The sequence below is a fragment of the Muntiacus reevesi genome, chromosome 2, assembly GCF_963930625.1.
Source record: "Muntiacus reevesi chromosome 2, mMunRee1.1, whole genome shotgun sequence".
Lineage (NCBI taxonomy): Eukaryota > Metazoa > Chordata > Mammalia > Artiodactyla > Cervidae > Muntiacus > Muntiacus reevesi.
In genome coordinates this window covers 242,149,427-242,168,284 of record NC_089250.1, presented here as the reverse complement: position 1 = coordinate 242,168,284, position 18,858 = coordinate 242,149,427, and the positions used below count along the sequence as shown (strand labels likewise).

The following is an 18,858-nucleotide window of genomic DNA, read 5'->3' as shown; positions in this document are numbered from 1 at the left end:
TTATAGGCTCACTGTGAAAGTAGAGCTGGGAGTCCTGTCTCTTTCTACCACCTTCTCATGATGCTGAAGTAAAAGATGACATTTTCTTGAATTGGTTCCCTTAAGAGGGTAATGACCATCCATGACAGAGGAAAAGAGTTCACAGTCCATATTATATAAAAAAAAAAAAAATCAATGAGAATTCCTTTTAGAATCCTTTTAAATAATCCCTCCATTTCAAAGTCAAATGTTAATGTGGTATTTTCTGATTACTAGTTACTTTTCTTTAAAACATAGTAACTAGCTAGTTACTCTTATTTAAAACAATTTCCCCCAAATAGCTACAGGTAATTTAAGATAAAAGTTATAAGGTGATATATATTTTTAATCTGCAATTTAATACTGCCATGATATCCTCATCTACAAATTACTTGGCCCTCAGTTTTAACAGAATGAATAAAAAGATTCTCTCTACTTACTCCTATTTGATGGTCAAAGCAGAAATGATGATATGAGCTGAGGATTTCAAAATTAGAAAGGGAGACATATGACTGAAAATGTATGTATCTGATAGTTTAATAGGTTTTGGTCAGTCAGTAAATGCTTATTGAATACAAACTATTAATATGCCCCAGAACTTGCTAGGTACTGGGGATTTAGTGGCAGACAAACATCAGTCTTTTTCAACATAGAGTTTTCTCTCTGGTAGACACAATAAAATTAGAAATGACAGAATTGCAAGAAAATATCTCAAGTTCTCTGGGCAGAAAGGAAGTTGAAGAGATAAGAGGAAATGGAACTATCCTAATGAAAAGATCCCTTAAAAAGGACACATACCCCCAGAGATAGGGAACATCTATCAAGTACTGAGAAGTCAGCCGGGGATAAACCAGGTTCTGTCTGAGGAGAATGGACCTCTGACGGGAAAGGTGAAGGACCAGGTAACAGCTCCACCAGAAGAAACCAGTTATCTTCCTTCACTGTGATACCACCACACTCAGAACCAAACATGAAAGTTACAGAACATCGGTGGCCAGTGATGGCCAAAGGGGCTTCCATAAGTCTGTTCTACATTTTATCTCCTCAAGAGGGTCTTTCCAGGATTTTATTTTAGATGCTTACCTCTTGCTTACCATACATACAGAATTAGAATAGTTTGCTCCTGACGGTTCAGTGACACAGGGACTGAACTGAAAATATGAAATGTGAGTCAAGGAATCTAAAGTCTCAGAGAATATTTATCATTTGAGAATTAGTTAACAACAGACCCTTTCAGTGCTTTTTTTTTTTTTTCCTTTCAGAAAGGAGCTTCCCTGTTACTATAAATAAATCTAGTGGAATATGATTTACACTGCATCATCATCTGTAGAAGTCAAGATGTGGTATTTAGCATTGAGTTAATTATGTCTGGGTTAAAAACATACTTTGGTTTATCTCTTTTAATCCTTTCTCTCTCTGACCAATACTGAGGCAAAAGTTTGCTTATCATGGGACTATCACTGGTTAAAGAAAAAGAGATAGCCCATATTTATAGATATATATCTAGCCAGTGCTCTTCATGTAATGGATATTCACAAAATTTTAGAATCATCATTCTAATTTAGCAGTGACAAATATTTTAATAATTAATTTCTCAGATAGTACCATTGAGACACTTGTTTTATTCACAGGCATAAATGAAAAATTATTCATATACTTATTGAACAATATTTACTGTGCATCTACAGGATGCTAAGTTTTGTAATATTTCCTGGGGAAACAAGGTAAAAAGAACAAAAAAAGTGCTCCCTCCAATGGAACTGAATGAGGAAGAGGGATAATAAAAAGGATAGAATGAATCAATAAGATAAATTTTAAAAATTAGGCTGAATAAAACACTAACACAACTTGGGCAGAAGAGAGTATAGAAAAAGCAGAGATATTTTATGTTGCATTGTCAAGACAGTTACTTTTTAAATGGGTATAATTTATGTTGAAACTGAAAAAAAAAAAAAAAAAGAGAGGGTAGTCATACAAGAAGTGAAAGCAGAAGTCTTCTAGCCAAGAGGATAAGCCTGTGCAAAGATCCTGAAGGGAGAAAAAGCTTGGTGTGTTGGAAAAACTGAAGACATCTGTGGCTGAGAATAATAAGGGTAATAAGCAAGTTTAATAAGAGTATAATAAGAAAAGATGACATTGGACAAAAAGAGTATTATGTTTGAATAAAATACACACACACACACACACACACACACACACACACACACACGTGGGCATGAGCAATGAAACAGGAAGAGCATCTAGAAGGATGTAATTGCAAAAGATAATGGTAGCCTGGCCTGTGCTGCAGTGAAGGGGGAGAGAGGGGACTGGCAGGCTACATGCTTCCACGCATCCAGTAATACATCCAGACATCTAAAAGGCACTCACCACCACTCTGCCTGGAGTTGGTGGTGTAAAGACATTTTACAGACATGGAAGCTGAGGCTGAGAAAAGAGTAAGAGTCCATCCACACCCATGAAACGTAAGACACTTGGGCTTCAAAGTCTATTCTTGAAGGTGCCCCAGTCCCTATACTTTCTAGGATTTCACAATGCTTCCCAAGGAGCAGAGTTTGGAATTCCGTTGCCAGGGTGGCATACTTTTTAGAAAAACAGTAATGAGAATAATCTTCTGATCAAGAATGAGCACTTTTCAAAAAAAAAGTCAACTCCCATGATCAATAACACACTCTATTCAAAAGCATTCTACATAATAAGGAAAGTAGAATTAGCCCTTGATAAACAGCAGCAGTGAATGAGTTTGCTACTCTGATTATATATATATATTCAGTTTCTTTTGGTCTTTTTCTAATAAATGTTAAACAATGAAGTGAAATTATGGCATTTTATAACACTCATGAAACAATAAATATAGAAGATTTAATTTTAACTTTCCTGCCAGAAGGCATCTTTCAGGATCTATCTGCATACACAAGAGGGAGAGAAGATTGATTTTAGAACAGATGAAACTGATAGCCTCAACAAAATGCATAAAATACAATTTTCATTTTACTTTGGGTGGAGTAAGGAGATGGTAAATCAGTGGAATGCATAAAACTATGTGAAGACGACACATGTAACAAAACATTTCAAGACAGTCACTAATAGAAGCATAACTTTTCGAGTGGAATTTTGACAGAGGGTAAAAGCTAAAAAAAAAAAAAAGCAAAGTGAAAAAAACAGAAGTTTTGAAGGTTTGAAACTAGCACAATCTAAGTCTGAGTCATAGATCTGCCATTTACCAGTTTTGTAACCTTGGGTCTACTGTTAGTTTAAACATATTTTAGGAATATCCAGCTTAATATCAAGTGCTCAGTAAATAACTATAATAACTAGTACTACATATTTTAACTAGTTTCATAATTTTAATAGCAAAATATTTATTAGAATTTTTTTGGCTTTATTGCTGCTATTGTTATATATTTATGAGCTTTGATTTGGAGCAAAACACTATAAATAATCCCTAAATGAGTCAATATAAGCTAGGACAATCTATTGCCCTATATTGGAGTAACTCTTCCTCTGATAACTTACAAGTCTTATATTTGTCAAGGGTAAAGAAAAGACTCCTACGTCATTTCTCCCCATATGAATTTATGGGATAATATATTTTGTTCAAGTACATCGGAATCAACTTACAGGACCACATACAATCTAAATGTTTTTTGAAATCACATTTGCAGCCTCTGTATGTTTTGACTGCCCCTCTTGCATGAATCCAAATCCACAGGCTTTATTCTGGCCCCTCACCTAAATAAGTAATGATCCACAGGAGAAAAAAATGGTATAAAGGATTGTTTACACATCTTGAGGTGTTACTGAATGATTACTCTGTTTTATTTTCAACCTTCAAACTAGTGAATAAGAATTTAGATGGAAGCATGGTGGCCACATGCATATGCTTGTTTTTATTTGTTCATGGAAGCCATGGTGATGAGCATACCTTTTTGAAGAAAGTGAATTTGACAGTAATCATCAGGAGGTTGTCATCCCTAGGGTTTGTGTTAGTGACATAAATTGGGCAAGATTTTATCTCAGTTAGTAAAAAAATCTTCTTGCAATGCAGGAGACCCCAGTTCAATTCCTGGGCCAGGAAGATCCGCTGGAGAAGGGATAGGCTACCCACTCCAGTACTCTTGGGCTTCGCTTATGGCTCAGCTGGTAAAGAATCTGCCTGCAGTGAGGGAGACCTGGGTTTGATCCCTGGGTTGGGAAGATCCCCTGGAGAAGGGAAAGGCTACCCACTCCAGTATTCTGGCCTGGAGAATTCCATGGACCATACAGTCCGTGGGTCGCAAAGAGTCAGACATGACTGAGCAACGTTCACTTCACTTCACTTTATACCGAGAGGAGCTGATGCATTATCAGAAGGGCAGAGACGCAAATGGAGTTAGTGCTATAACCACCAAGCTATGTAGACACAACACCTTCAAAAGGAGATTAAAGAGGGTTCCAGGACTTTAAGACTCATGTGGGGTTTTAGAGGATAGCATGTCTTAAAGGGAATGCCTGAGAAGCACTTTCAGGTAAAGTGTGTCAGTAAATGTTATGATATGTGGTGTGTCTGTATGTATGTTCATGTTTTCCCCAACAAGGTTGGGAACCACTGTATTAAACAGTTAAACAACATTATCTCGTATTGACTTTGTTTAACTACAAGATCCCTTTGTATTAATAAATACATATGAATCCCCAGTGTGTTATAACCAAATGGTCCTTGGCCTTTACCAAACATTGAATTTCCTTCACAGAAAACTATAAAACAAGGGGTAAATGGAACTCAGCTGGAAAAATCTTGCTTCAGAAGAATAAACAATATTATGCTTGCATTTTCAGCCTAGGAAGTAATGTTTATGATATTCATGAGGCATCAGGAAATATTCCTGTGAAGTTATATAGTGGAAGATGGAGAGGAGATAAGCCTAAAAAGCAAGTTGAGACTTCTAAACTATGTTGAAAATAGTGAATTTTGCCCTACTAATGAGGTTTTCAAAACAGAGCAAGTGATGGAGAAATTTTTTTAAATAAATATTAATCATTTCAGAGGTATACAAAATTCACATGAAATGTGCAGGGACCAGCAAAAGAAAATAAAAAACAGGAGCAACTGGAAAATTCAAACTTTGTATAAATGCATCCTTCAAGAGTCTTTGCTTTGTATCATTTTATGTCAACTCAGTTTCAGTAAAGAAAAGGGGAGTGAAAAAGAATGAAACAAAAATGTTGGAAGTTCTATGGTGGGTTAGTGAAGGCACAGGTCCCAAAAGTCTACCCAGAGGTCTGAGGACTTTACTAAGTGTTTAAAAGAAACATACACAATCTAATCTGCATTTTCTTGCTGTATTTTCTGTAGTTCAGACCTCTAAGATACATACTCTAAAGGGCCACCTAGTGCTTTTTAAAGACAAGGGTATATTCATGCAAAGAAATAAGACATAAGAAAACACTTTGGGGAGTAAAAGAAAAATCTTGGTAAAAATTGGATTGCCTTGAAAATTATTTTTAAAAAAAGTATCCAGGAACTATCCAATAAATGGATATGCACAGTACTTATTTAAAACTATGCTACAAAGTTTTGAAAATAACTGAGGACAATTGGGTCATCCTGTGGGTTTTAACATAATTTCTCAAATTCCTGTATTTCCTCCTTTTTCAATTCATCATCATTGGCATAAAGTGATTTCTCTTGTAGACATAATTTATATTTTCAAAGATCACTCTTTCAGGGCATGGTTCTTAGCTATTTTGTTTTGTTCTATTAGGTTAGAGATACCAATGATAACCTGATAAAAGCTACAGATACTCCCTTCATATAAGTGCATATATAAATAATTTCTTACAATTTTGCTTTCATGTTTCATTTTTTCCTCCCTCAATTTGAAAACTACTGATCTAAGAAATTTGTTGTTGTGTAGCTGTGAAGTCATGTCGGACTTTTTTGTGACCCCCCATGGACTGTAGTCTGCCAGGCCCCTCTGTCCCTTGGATTCCCAGGCAAGAATACTGGAGTGGGTTGCCATTCCTACTCCAGGAGATCTTCTCAACCCAGGGGTTGAACCCATGTATCCTGCTTGGCAGGTGGGTTCTTTACCACAGAGCCATAGAGAAGCCCAACCTAAGAAATTAGAAGTTAGTATTTCAGGAATGTTAACACTGATAAAAACCATCAATAGTAGGCCAAAGAATGAATGGAAAGCCAAAAACTATCCTGTCCTTCCTGTACTTCCTTGGATGTCTCCTCACTCACTCACTTTCTACCACCTTTAAAATCAAAAAGGGATCTTTAATGCTCATAAAATAAATAACATAGGTAGCAAGGGTGGATGAGTTCATCCTTACGTTATCCGGTGTATTGGAGGTCTGAGCCCCAATTTAACTGAAGTACATGTGCAGAAGGTATGAACGCCAAGAAGATGTTGAGGCAGCCTGACACGGGCAGGAGGATGTAGGAGTTTGTTATCCAAATTATTTGGAATCAGATGTCATAATGTCTTTGATGCACTAGAGTTCTTCATGTCTACCTCTCAAGGTTATATAAGAATTAGTGATGATGTTAAAGCATGCCTGACATGATATATGTATTCATCCACTCACTTATTCATTCAGATAATACTTATTAAATAGCTACCATATGTCAGATACTTTTGGAACAGCAGTGAGAGGGGAAAAAAAACCCCACTCATCACTTAAGAACAAATCAATGAATAATACCTACAGAAACTCAGAGGGGATTTTCTAATAGATTCCATGAGGATTTTAAGATTGTTAACCAATCAGATGACCAGAAATGTATTTGTTTGCTGGCTGCTTGCCTTTTGAAAAGTTAATAATGACAGCAAAACTGTGCTACTCAAAATATTTTTGTGTTAGTATAAAAGTCTAAACTAAAGCTTAAGAAAATGTTTTAATAAGAGCAATCTGAGGTTTGCTTTACTATAACCTGAGATTTAATGTTATTGATTACCAATGAATCATTTTTCTCAAGAGTCAGATTTATGATATGGCCCACAGTTCTCAAAAAACTTTCTTTTTTCAGTTTTATGCCTTAGAAAAGTCATTTGATTTCAAGTCAGAGTCTGCTCCTGTGGAAATCCAAGGATAACCTGCAAATTCATTTCCTTATGCCTGACCTCAGATATGCTTTGTTTTTCTGATGAGATGTATATTAGTTTTTAGATTCCTTTGAAATTAATCCACAATACATTATCAAGAATTTAATTTTTCAACTCCATCCTAATTTTATTGCTAGAAAGTATTTAAACTAGATACTTTTTTAAAACTAATTTTTTAATCAAAGGATAATTGCATTACAAAATTGTGTTGTTTTCTGTCAGACATCAACATGAATTAGCCATAGCTATACATATGTCCCCTAAACGAAATGCTATGTATGTATGACATACACAGCTGGTATACTCCATATCAATAGTAATATCGATAACAGCAGTGAGAGGGGGGAAAAACACCAACTCATCACTTATGAACAAATTAATAACCCCTCCAAAATTTTTATATCATTTTCATGAAATAGTTCTCCAATTACTTAAAAAATCAACTGATGTCTAAGAAGCTCTCAGTGGGAAATGTGTGCACTTTTCATTTGCTATCAGCTCAGTATGCCTATAAAATCTGCTTGTGTGGAGGTGCACTTCCTTGCTTCTTCTTCTGTTGTTTAAAACCAAATGTGTTCAGATGTTATTACATCAGTGAAGATTTCAGCCTTTTAAACATGGGCAACTTTATGCATTTTAATAGCATAAAGTCCTCCAAATGATCTACCAGGCATCTCCTTTAAGAGAAAATGACCAGCCAGGCCATCTGCATTAAAAATAAATGAAGTGTAAAAAATGGTTTAAACCGAAGTCCTAACCATAGCCAGTTCATAAGATATTTGGAAGATAATTTAAAGATTCATCATTTCACCACATTTTTCCTCAACACATCGTGTCCTGCTTTTGATATGAGCTTGACAGGACAGACTCTCCTAATGAATAATAGTAGAGGACATATAGACACCAATCATTTCCCTTGACTCAAAAGAGTAATCCCAGTCTTAAGCATGCATCAGAACCAAGAAGAATGCTTAAAACACAGATTTCTAGGCCCTATTCCAAGAGTTTTTGGTTCAACAAGCTCAAGAAATCGCATGTCTTACAGAGTTCCTGGCTTAAGTAAACGGTGGGAAAATATTCATTGCAGGTGTAATATTTAGACCAAACTTCTGAGACGTTGGTATGACAGGTAATTACACTCATTTACTTCAGGTAAGCTAAATTATTGCCTCTTTTGTTTTGGTTGTGAGAGCTTAACATGTATATTCACTTACCAGCAGGTTTGAGTCTTTTTTATGAAGATGACTTAGAAATATGAAGAATGGTATTGCTTGTAGGAGATCTATCTGTTAATTACACATCAAGAATGCATTTAAATTTGAATGATTTCCACCCCAGAATATCAAGAAATCCTCTTTTCATTTATTCTTCTTATTTTTATTATTATTATTCATTTCTAAATATTTTCTTGGCCATGCCACACAGCATGTGGGATCTTATTCCCCAACCAGGGATGAAACCCATGCTCCTGGGGTTGGAAGCATGGAGTCTTAACCGCTGGACCACCAGGGAAAGTTCTTGATCTTCTTCACATGTACTCAAACACTTAGGAATTGCTACTTCAATAGGTGCACTTGGGAATAGAAGTCTTTTGAAACAAAACTGGGTAAAGGAAGAAGATGATGCTACATGCACTCACAAATAATTCACCCCCACCCCCCGTTCTTCATAACTGCCTACAAGAAGGCTCCTATAAAATTATTCTGTTCAATATTTGTATGTGTAGGTTGTCTATAATAAAAGAATCATCTGGGTTTCAGAGTTTCTGCCCTTCTTTATAAAACTGGAACCCCAGGGAATATTTCTGCCCTTAAATGTCAAGGCAAATATGCCAGTTGTTTAGATATAGTAAATAAAATTGCTTTCCCACCTAATTTGATAGAAGTGAGGCCCTGTTCATGTAATATCAAAGTTGTTACACTTATCAAGGTGCTATGTCATGAAAAAATGGTATTGACCTTAACAAAAGTTAGTCAATAATAATGATGATGACTAATACTCATTGAACATTTACTAGGAACCAGACAACATATTAAGAAATTGATGTGAATTTACCTAAAGAACAGGATCCTATGAAAAAAACTATTTTTTTCATTTAAAATTTAGGAATACAAGAAGACTGAGTTTCAAAAAGAGTTAAATCCCTCCATGTCATGCAATTAGTAAAGGATGAGATTATGACTTCTATCAAGGCGGCTTTATTTCGAAGTCCATCACCTTAATGGCTATCTCATTGTTTTATCCATGATTTATATTTTGTGCTATTTTCTGTTACTCAAGCTAAGTAAAATTATAAGACATTTCACAAGGTACTTAACAAGAGTGAAACACCTACCAAGTAGGAATATGTTCCATTTTTTAAAAATGGAGAAATAGAAAATGAGAGAAGTTATTTCATTTCTGCCTGAAATAACCTTGATATACTGCTTACCATATAGCATGTGGATGATCACAATGCAAAACTCCACAGCTATTGAAAATGTTCTTAAATTGTGGTTCTCATCTTATGTAGGCAATAAAGTCCAAGGCAATGATATCTTTTGCAAAACAAAAGTGATCCAATTTTTTTCTCTTTAATGATACCATCAAAGTTGAATAGAACATAATTGTTCAAACAGACATGTTAGGCATCAAATTGTATTCTCTAAATTTCACAAACCTGAAAGTATTTCTGTGTTAATTTTTGATGGTAACTCAGATATCTCCTTGACAGTCATGCTTCGTAGGCATATGTTTTTGGCAGAAATTATTTTGTAGCTATTTACCGTAGTAGTATAAGCTATCATTTTTACTCCATTAGCTGTTGCTCAGTGTTTCATACTGAAGTGATTAATATCACAAATTTATAAATATGAATTATTAAGTGAATTCTCTTGACATCCCAAGGAATAACTTAGCACTAAGTGAATGCAGTTCTGCAAATGAAATAAGCACATTCAACTGGCACCGATTCTGAGTATGTGTATCTGTCCAAACAGTGCTCTGCATGGTGGTAATTCTTCTAAGCCCTATAATTCATTCATCTAGGATACACTCCAAAGCATTGTTTGCATGTGTTATCCGCTAACTTTAAAAACAGTATTCATTATTGGGAAGGAACAGAAGACACAACTCTTCAGAAAGGTGTGTGGCAGTGATGTTTGTGTCCAGGAACATGCTTTTTGGCACTTAGAGCCTAATCAGCAAAATGAAAGAGGAGCTGTGAGGATTCAAGATGTAAGTCCTTTACCTCCAACATCCTCCCAGAAGCCACACTACAATCACTGTACGATTCCAAATTTCATTCTAGAAGCCCGCCTATACTCGAAGTGGAAAGCAACCTCTAAATGCCCAATGAAAATATTTTCAAATACCCTGAAATTTGCTTTTTCAAGCCACAGATAATAAATGGACACAAAGGTAATGACCTTAATTTTCATGAACTTATCAGAGTTAGGTTTCAAAGTGATGAATGTTTCTCCTTATCCGTGGCACAAACCATCCATAACAATTTAGAAAATGGAAGAGATTCCTTGGACCAAAGTATCACTCCATGAGAGGAATGTCACTCAGCTTTTAAAGGCAATGCGAGCCCTCTGATGTCATCAGAAATGCTGACGTCAAGTTTTATGTTACAGGTCATTCAAACGGTGAGTGCCATGGACAAAGATGATCCCAAAAATGGACATTATTTCTTATACAGTCTTCTTCCAGAAATGGTCAACAATCCGAATTTTACCATCAAGAAAAATGAAGGTAAATATATTAGCATTGGGAAACAGGATAGGATATACATCAGAAAATAGGATGTGATTTCATAATTTCACTGAAAATATCAGCACAGTATTTTTTCTTCACCTATGAGCAGTTAAAATTTAGCTTATCAGCCTAAAGTCATGGTAATTGCATCTCTTCCTCTTTTTCAAACAATACATGTGGAAATTGTGACCGTACAAGTTAATTTTATCCCAGGCAGTACCTCAATCACCTTACTTATAGGAAATGAACAATAAAGATTTAAACCCTGTGAAAATTCCAGTAATTTTAAGATACTGAGATATCTGATAGAGGAGGAGCTGGCTTATACTTTGCAGTTGTTAAGTTTTAATTGAATGTTTACCAAGTCTTTAGGGAAAGCCTATTCTAATTTTGCCTGCTTTGTGGGTACACATTAGAGGTATTTGTTTTAAGCCTGTACCAACTTTGACAACAGCAATTAGATCTGAAAATCCTTCTTGAAGGACACTCCTTATCAGTGTTATTTTGGTGCTAATATGAACTGATTTTATTGTTAAGTCTTTTACTCACAGAGAACATTTAATCCATTTCATTATTTGTTAAGAACCAATCTCAGATTAACCGTTTCCCTTAACTATTGTCTATTACTCAGGAAGGTCATAGATCATTTTTTAAAAGTCTATCTCATCTATACATTTTTCTTTTCTAAGCTGCAGTATATTTAACAAGGATTTTTAGCTATTTATTTTGGCTCAGATGTATTTAAGTCTTCATTTCAGATGTTTCACAGAATGATTAACAAAATAAATGTGTTGTCAGGGTCTGCCTTCTGGCTTTATTATAGGCATTTGTTTAGATTTATGAATGATCTATATAAAAAAAAACTATACTCAATTGGAAGAGTAAAATCTGGTTCATGGCATTTGGATTACTTGCTTTGTTCTGTTTCAAGGAGGTAGTGAATTTTGATAAAACTTTGCTTATGAAGTGAAATAACATATATGGTCCTTGTTAAAGTGTATTCTGGCCTTACCTTTTAACAAGATGCTACTTGTTTCTTTGGGCATCATGAATGCATTACAGAAAAGGAAATGAGAAAGCTGTTATATAGATATTACTCATTCAGCTGGCTTACACTGTTGCAAACATTAAGGAGACGAAATCTTGGTCTCTCTCCTCAGTGATGGAGTTAAATGTGTTAGCCTCCCTTAATTAGAAGCTCTAATCCAAGTACATTGTTTTTGTTTTTTGGGTAACTCTGCCAACATTTCTTTTTTGCGGAAGTCACATGGCTATGCCTAAGATGAGAGCCCCCTTGGAAATTCCAAACTGAGCTGACAGTCTATGCAAAAGTGTGGGCAATTCTTACTTTGATTGTGAACTAACAGGTATCAGTCATTATTTTGCATATCAAATGTCCTACATTTAAAATTTCTCTGTGAAGAAATGTTTTCCCATCCCAGGTTCTGAGCTCCTTGGTGCTTTCTATGCATTCTGCAATTCAAGATATGCCCATTATAGGTATGGCTCAAAGATACTGCAAAAACATGTGTTGGATGAATGAAAGGCTGTTACTGCATGCCTGTGAAAGTGTGGTTTTGTACTATATTTATTATGCCCTAAACCCTTTAAAAGATGAGATTTTAGTCCTAAGGTGAATGCATTTCAAGTATTTTCTCAAACTTATAGAATTAGTACAAAGTAGAAGCTTGTACATCTAGGAAAGCTCTTTGTGTCCCATCACACATTTCAGTAAAACTTGCAGTAAAATATTAAAGATATGTGGGTTATGTTTTCTCTTGAAACTAGAAAATACGACTTAAGTTTTGACTTACCTTACAATGTGTGAAATAATTGCAAGAAAAAAAAAGAGTGCTAGGTGTCACAAAAGTGCTCAGAAGAGAAAGAACACTCTCTGTGCCATGATTGTTTATATAAAATGATGTGTTGATTTATTTTGTAAAGAGTGACCATATAATTTATTGTTCCAAATGGGATTTTTTTTTAAAGTGAAAGGGGTTGCTATTTATATTTATGCCTAGAAAAACCATAAACCAGGGCTGTCTTGTGGAAACTAGGACATATGTTCTCTGTGACTTTGGATTTAGGATCCAAATATTCAACATCTCCATAGAATAAATCATGAACCCACAGGTCTTTAGAACAGATATGTCAAGTTTATACACTATCTCTCTTTTCCTAGATCAGAAATTCATTGAGTTTTGTTTTACTTTTTTGGATAGTTTCTAAGAAAATAGGAAATAAACCACAATTTGTCTACTCTTAATGTGTAGAAATCATTAAAGTAATGGAAAGAAGTTGTCAGATTTAAAATGCTGGAGATACATTGATAAGAAGGTAGATAAGATGATGTCTTGTGAGCCTGTTATCCATTCCTTAAGATGATAAGGGAACACAAAACAACCAAAAAAAAAAAATTCAAATATTAGACATCATTTACTCTAAAACTATGATATGTTTTATGTTTGAAACATGAGAAAATCAAATGATAAACTCATATTCAGAATGGTTTTTTTCTTCTTCAAATTGACTTTAAAACTGGTTAATAGCTGATGTTTTTCCACCGAGAGCATCATGATTTACAAGTCCCAGTCCACCAGATGAGGGTTAATATTTTGAGAGAGGCAACATAGTCAAATTCATAAGTGATGGGTGGATGGCTTCTCTTATTAACTGGATCTTTAAGGGAGATGGTTTCAGTATTTGGCATTTTCTAAGAAACTTGCAGTATGTCTTTCAGTTTGAATTTACTGTGATCTTTCTCTCCTCTCATATAGCTTGGTCCTTCTGCAATTTTCAGCTGACTAATTCATAATCAAAAACAAAATGAGATAGAAATTAACTGTCTCTTGTCTCTTATGCAGTTGAGTGATTTCACAAATAATTCTCTTTCTGAATATATGAGAATTATATTCCTGCCAGAATAGGAAAGCAAACTTCAACACAGATAAAGGTGAAAACAAAGGTCAAAAATGTGATGAGTCACTCATCACATGTACACACTAAACAACCACAACAACTTACATCTTCTCAGTTATACAGACCCAGATATCGTTTTCTTCATCTTCCAGTTGGATGAGTTTATAAATAAAGGGAGTGTGACTGACTGCACTTTAGTACTGACTTCCATCCTAATTGTGAAAATGGAAGATACTCAACAATTAACTGTAACAAGTCAGGGAAGATAAATGAACTTCCCCCAGATACAGAAACATCTTGAATGCAGAAAGTCTGAGGCTGACAGAAGCATGATTTTCTCTAGCCTGCACACTGAAGTTAGAAGATTCGATGGAAATTGCCAGAAAGCTAGCTGGAAAAATGGGAATCTTTACTAAAATATTTGAATCACATGTGTAGCGTAATGAGAAGAGCAAAAAACTCTGCCCTAAAGAGAGTCTGTGGGAAAGAAAGACATAGACTTGGCCTCAATTATAGGTTGATTAGACTACTGGTTAGGAAAAACAGTGGGGAAACCAGAGTATCTGATGACACTGTTTTTGTCTCTTCTTGATGACTCTTCATTAACCAAAATTCTATTAGCAAGAACCTCACTCTAAAAGGCATGATTTTGATAATTAATTTGGATAATGGAGATGCTGACTGGAGCTTTGAAATAAGTGTACCTTCAGTTATCTCAATATACATTCCATAGTTACCTGTTTAGAGTATAATTCATGTTTTGTTTGGCAGGGTTTCCATCTCAACTCAATGGCCAACTTAACTATGTATTTCACATCTTTTGATCCTCTAGAAACCTTCCTTGTGAGAATACTGACTGCAGAGAAGTTATTTTAAGCCTCAATTTTCTCATCTCTGATACCAAGGCTAACACCACCTATCTACCCCTTAGGTGTGCTTTGATGGATATGAGTAACTGATGGCTTACAGAGCTATTATCCCAATGTCTGGTACATAGAAAAGTACTCATCATGAAGTGGGACAAGATCCTATTTACATGAATCCATTAATTCCTAAACACACGCACTATGTTCCATCTCTTCTGGTTTACCGTTCTCAAACAGGTCTCTTTGCAGCTTTAATTCTGTTGATTTTTGAATGTTGCACAGTAGTTCTAAAATTGGCCTCGTCTGGTAGCTGTGAAAACCATGATCCTCACTAATATGCTTTGCAATGCATTGCCGTCTAAAGGGTATCATCAAAGAAACATAAAAGGGAAAAAATAGGAAGATGGGATGGTAGGGAAAGAATGAAGATATTTACCAGCCACAAAATCGCTGGGATTCCTGGATGTGGTTTTAAATATGCAGGCTTTTTCTCTCTTTCTTTCTTTCTTTCTCCTTTGCCAACATGAAACTCAGCTTTCTCCTCACAAAGGCTAATTCCAGTTTCCAACTTGTTAAGATGACATTCCATTCTAGCATATCAAGTTGTTTTAAATTCATCTACTACCTCCCAAAACAGACTCTACAAGAACCATTTTGTATAAGCTGGAAAATTAGCCACAGTCTTCCTTTGCTCTTTTGAATAATACCAACTTAATTCAGAAGCCTCTTGTCCCAAAACTAAAATTTACTGCTTGGAAGTGGGTTTCCCTCCTTCTAAACCAGCCCGAGCTGGTCCTCTGCTCTCCACCCTCTCTCCAACTGAATCCTCAGGAACACCTCTCCTGTGTTCAGGAGGTAAGTTTCCAGGCAGAGTTCCTCTTTCCTCCCTTTTAAGACACTCTACCTCATCTGGGCTGAATTAGACCTGAAAGGCCTTCCTGATGATCCACACAGCAAAGAGGACCACCCTGGTAAGCCGATTGTCCTCTTTCTGGCCACCTTGGGTCCCATTAAATTCTTCCATTACACCAAGCTGCTTTGAAACTAACAGAGGACTTTCCTAAATAGCATCTCTTTCCTCAAGTGTTCTTTACAAAAGCCTCCATCCCTCAGCGACAGTGGACTCATTATTATTGGGTTACTCTGGCAACCATACCTAAGCAACAAGTGAACACTGTTTGCTTGTGTGAGTGTGATAATGAATACCTATCCGTGCATGCTTCCAATATGGTGATCCTGTCCCCTCTGCTCACACAGTAGACTTCCACAGCATCAAACATTGATAAGAGAGCTTTTTCATATATGGTGTTAGCTTTTACCCATATGAAGCAAGGCATTTTTCCTCAGTGTTAAATCATAAAAGGTAATGCTCAATTTGCATGAAACAGAAGGGGCAACTGGGATTCCGAATATGCAGAATAGCATTATGCATACATGATCCAAAAAAGCTTCTGCTTCAGTAATTCATAATTTATTGTTTATGCTTCTAGCAATGTTTCGTTGATAAAAAGCCATTTATGTTTCATTTTGTCGTCTAAACTGTAATTAAAGACGATGTGCAAGTTAAGAAAAACAGATAACAGATCTGCACTTCCAAGTTGAGTGTGGCTGTAGAGTTAGGTTCAGAAAACTAGATTTTCTTTGCTTAAGTAGTTTTTATAAAGCTCTTGTTATTTTGTATCATTTCCAAATATCTTTTTTTGTACGTTTGTTTTTCTTTTTTTAAGTCATAATACAGGAGTACCCTCAGAAGTTAAGAATTTCTTTTGCAAAAATTGATAAGCCTAAAATTATTGCTCTGGTCATACATAGTACAGCACAGCATATATTTGCCAGTGTATGTTATGGAAAACAATTTAGTTTTGAGATTGCTGATTCCTATGGATATAATTTAGATACACTGCATACACTGATATGTGTAGTTGTCCATATGCTATTCAGAGTTATGAATTGATTCAGAGCTTTGCTATCAACCTGCTAGCAATCATTTCTGGTTCTTATAGAGAATTCTAATTCTGAAGATTTTTGAAAGAGAAAAAACAAGAGATAAATTGGCATATGGTTAGTTACCTTGAAGTTATCTTAAAAATACCTTACAGCATAGAAATTTGTTTTATTTTTGTTTTAGAATTTTGCTTTCTGAGACTTTTGCTTCAAAAGAAAAAAAAAAAAATAGAACACTTATTGTTGGAAGCAACCGTACATTAGGGCAAGTATAAAGAGTTACTCAGAGAACATTTTTTTTAACCAAATCTTGTTTAGACTACTTTGTTGTTTGTGTCATTAAAGAATAATGTTATTTACTGATCTGTCATCTATTTACAAGCATGAAAATAAGCCTTGGGATTTTGCGGGTGCCAAATAAACATGACTGTCCTTTGGTAAGCACAACCAGATATTAAAATTGAATGTGGAAACAAAATGAGCTGTCAGTCTATGCAAATTCTCCCTTTTTAAAAAAAAGTATTAAATGTAGTTGACAATCACTTCGTCTCCTTTCAACACAGAAGTTCGCATTTTGAATTAATTTGAGCACTTTATAGACACAACATTAGGCATACGTGACATGCCATCTAGGGATGTGACCTGAATAACACCACCCTGTTCTTTGGATCCTTCAGTTTATTAAAGTGTATAGAGAAGGCAGAGAAATAATTTGGGAACAGTAAAGGGGACACTTGCATAGATAAACATTTAAAAAGCTGATTTGGGATGAATTAGAATGAATGATAAAAGAGAGCCCCTGTGGAATATAGAACAGCACAGGCTTTCTGGTTAAGAATATTTAGTTTTGAAACCTAGCTCTTCTAAATATGAACTGTGAGAACTTGCACAAATCGCTGAATAACCTCAAGCCTTTTTCTATAAGAGGAAAGTAATAACTATCCCTATGTTGTTTTTTATAAGAAAATACCAAGTTAAAAAAAATAAAAATGTGCTAAGTTCAGTATCTGGTGACTAGAAGGGACTCAAGAAATACTAGTTTCCTTCCCTTCTTTCTCTTCTTCTACAAATTTGTGAGCCCCCAAATCTGTCTCATTCACCCAATGCAACAAATAAAAATATCAAAAAGGAAACCAAAATAAAGTTTTGGGTGATAAGTACTTATATACTGTTCAACTGTCCCTTACCTGAGAGGCCAATGATTGAGCATATCAGTAAATGTTAGCAATGAGTAAAGCAGGGAGAAAGCAGAACTGGGAAAGAAGAGTATTTGGGTAACTCAAGTTGTTCTTTGAATGTAACCCTGATTACCATAAGATGATCAATTGCTAAAAATAAAAAGTACCTAAAAACTGTAGGCTTCCATAGGACTCAGTCCAATTGCACATATGGCTCTCTATATTGGCAAATGGAATGTTTAAGGGTTGATAGAATGATACAATTTTTGAGCTAGTAGCGCCTTAGTAAATAGCCAGGTTATGAAGATATTAGATGCTAGATACAGAGACTTCAAATGTACTTCTTAAAAAATCAATAGTAGACAACCTACTGTATAGCACAGGGAAGTCTACTCAATGCACTGTGGTGACCTAAATGGGGAGGAAATCCAAAAGAAGAAGCGATATATGTGTACATGTAGCTGATTCACTTTACTGTACATAGTTGCTGCTGCTGCTGCTGCTAAGTCGCTTCAGTCGTGTCCGACTCTGTGAGACCCCATAGATGGCAGCCCACTAGCCTCCCCCGTCCCTGGGATTCTCCAGGCAAGAGCACTGAGTGGGGTGCCATTGCCTTCTCCAATGCAGGAAAGTGAAAAGTGAAAGTGAAGTCGCTCAGTCGTGTCTGACTCATAGCGACCCCATGGACTGCAGCCCACCAGGCTCCTCCGTCCATAGGATTCTCCAGGCAAGAGCACTGGAGTGGGGTGCCATTGCCTTCTCCGCCTGTACAGTGGAAACTAATACAATAATGCAAAGCAACTATACTCCAATAAAAATTAACTTTAAAAAAAGATAATGTGAGAGATGTCTCTCTCTCCAACTTTATTTTCCATCACTCCCTTCTACCTTGTTCCCGTCTTATACATCCTTTTGGTTGAACATGCAAAACCAATTACACTTTTTGTACCTACTGTCCATTCCTGCGGTCTGGAATATATACTCTCTGCTCCCTCTGTTTTCTATCTGTCTAATTCCAAGTCATTCATAACAACCCGGGTTCCTCTCAGCTATGAGCAGAGGAAGGGAGTACTTAACATTTCTGGAAAGTTTTCTTTGCTT

The 18,858-nt window shown here is 35.7% G+C and overlaps 1 protein-coding gene across 2 annotated transcripts in view; it reads left to right on the top strand.

Annotated features, from left to right (window-relative positions):
* Positions 1 to 18,858, top strand: part of CDH8 (cadherin 8) — a 395,613-nt gene that overhangs the window by 315,992 nt on the left and 60,763 nt on the right. For both annotated transcript variants that reach the window (XM_065925450.1, XM_065925449.1), the window contains one exon: positions 10,730 to 10,847. In XM_065925450.1, the coding sequence (XP_065781522.1) occupies positions 10,730 to 10,847 (118 nt within the window). The remainder of the gene's footprint in view (positions 1 to 10,729; positions 10,848 to 18,858) is intronic.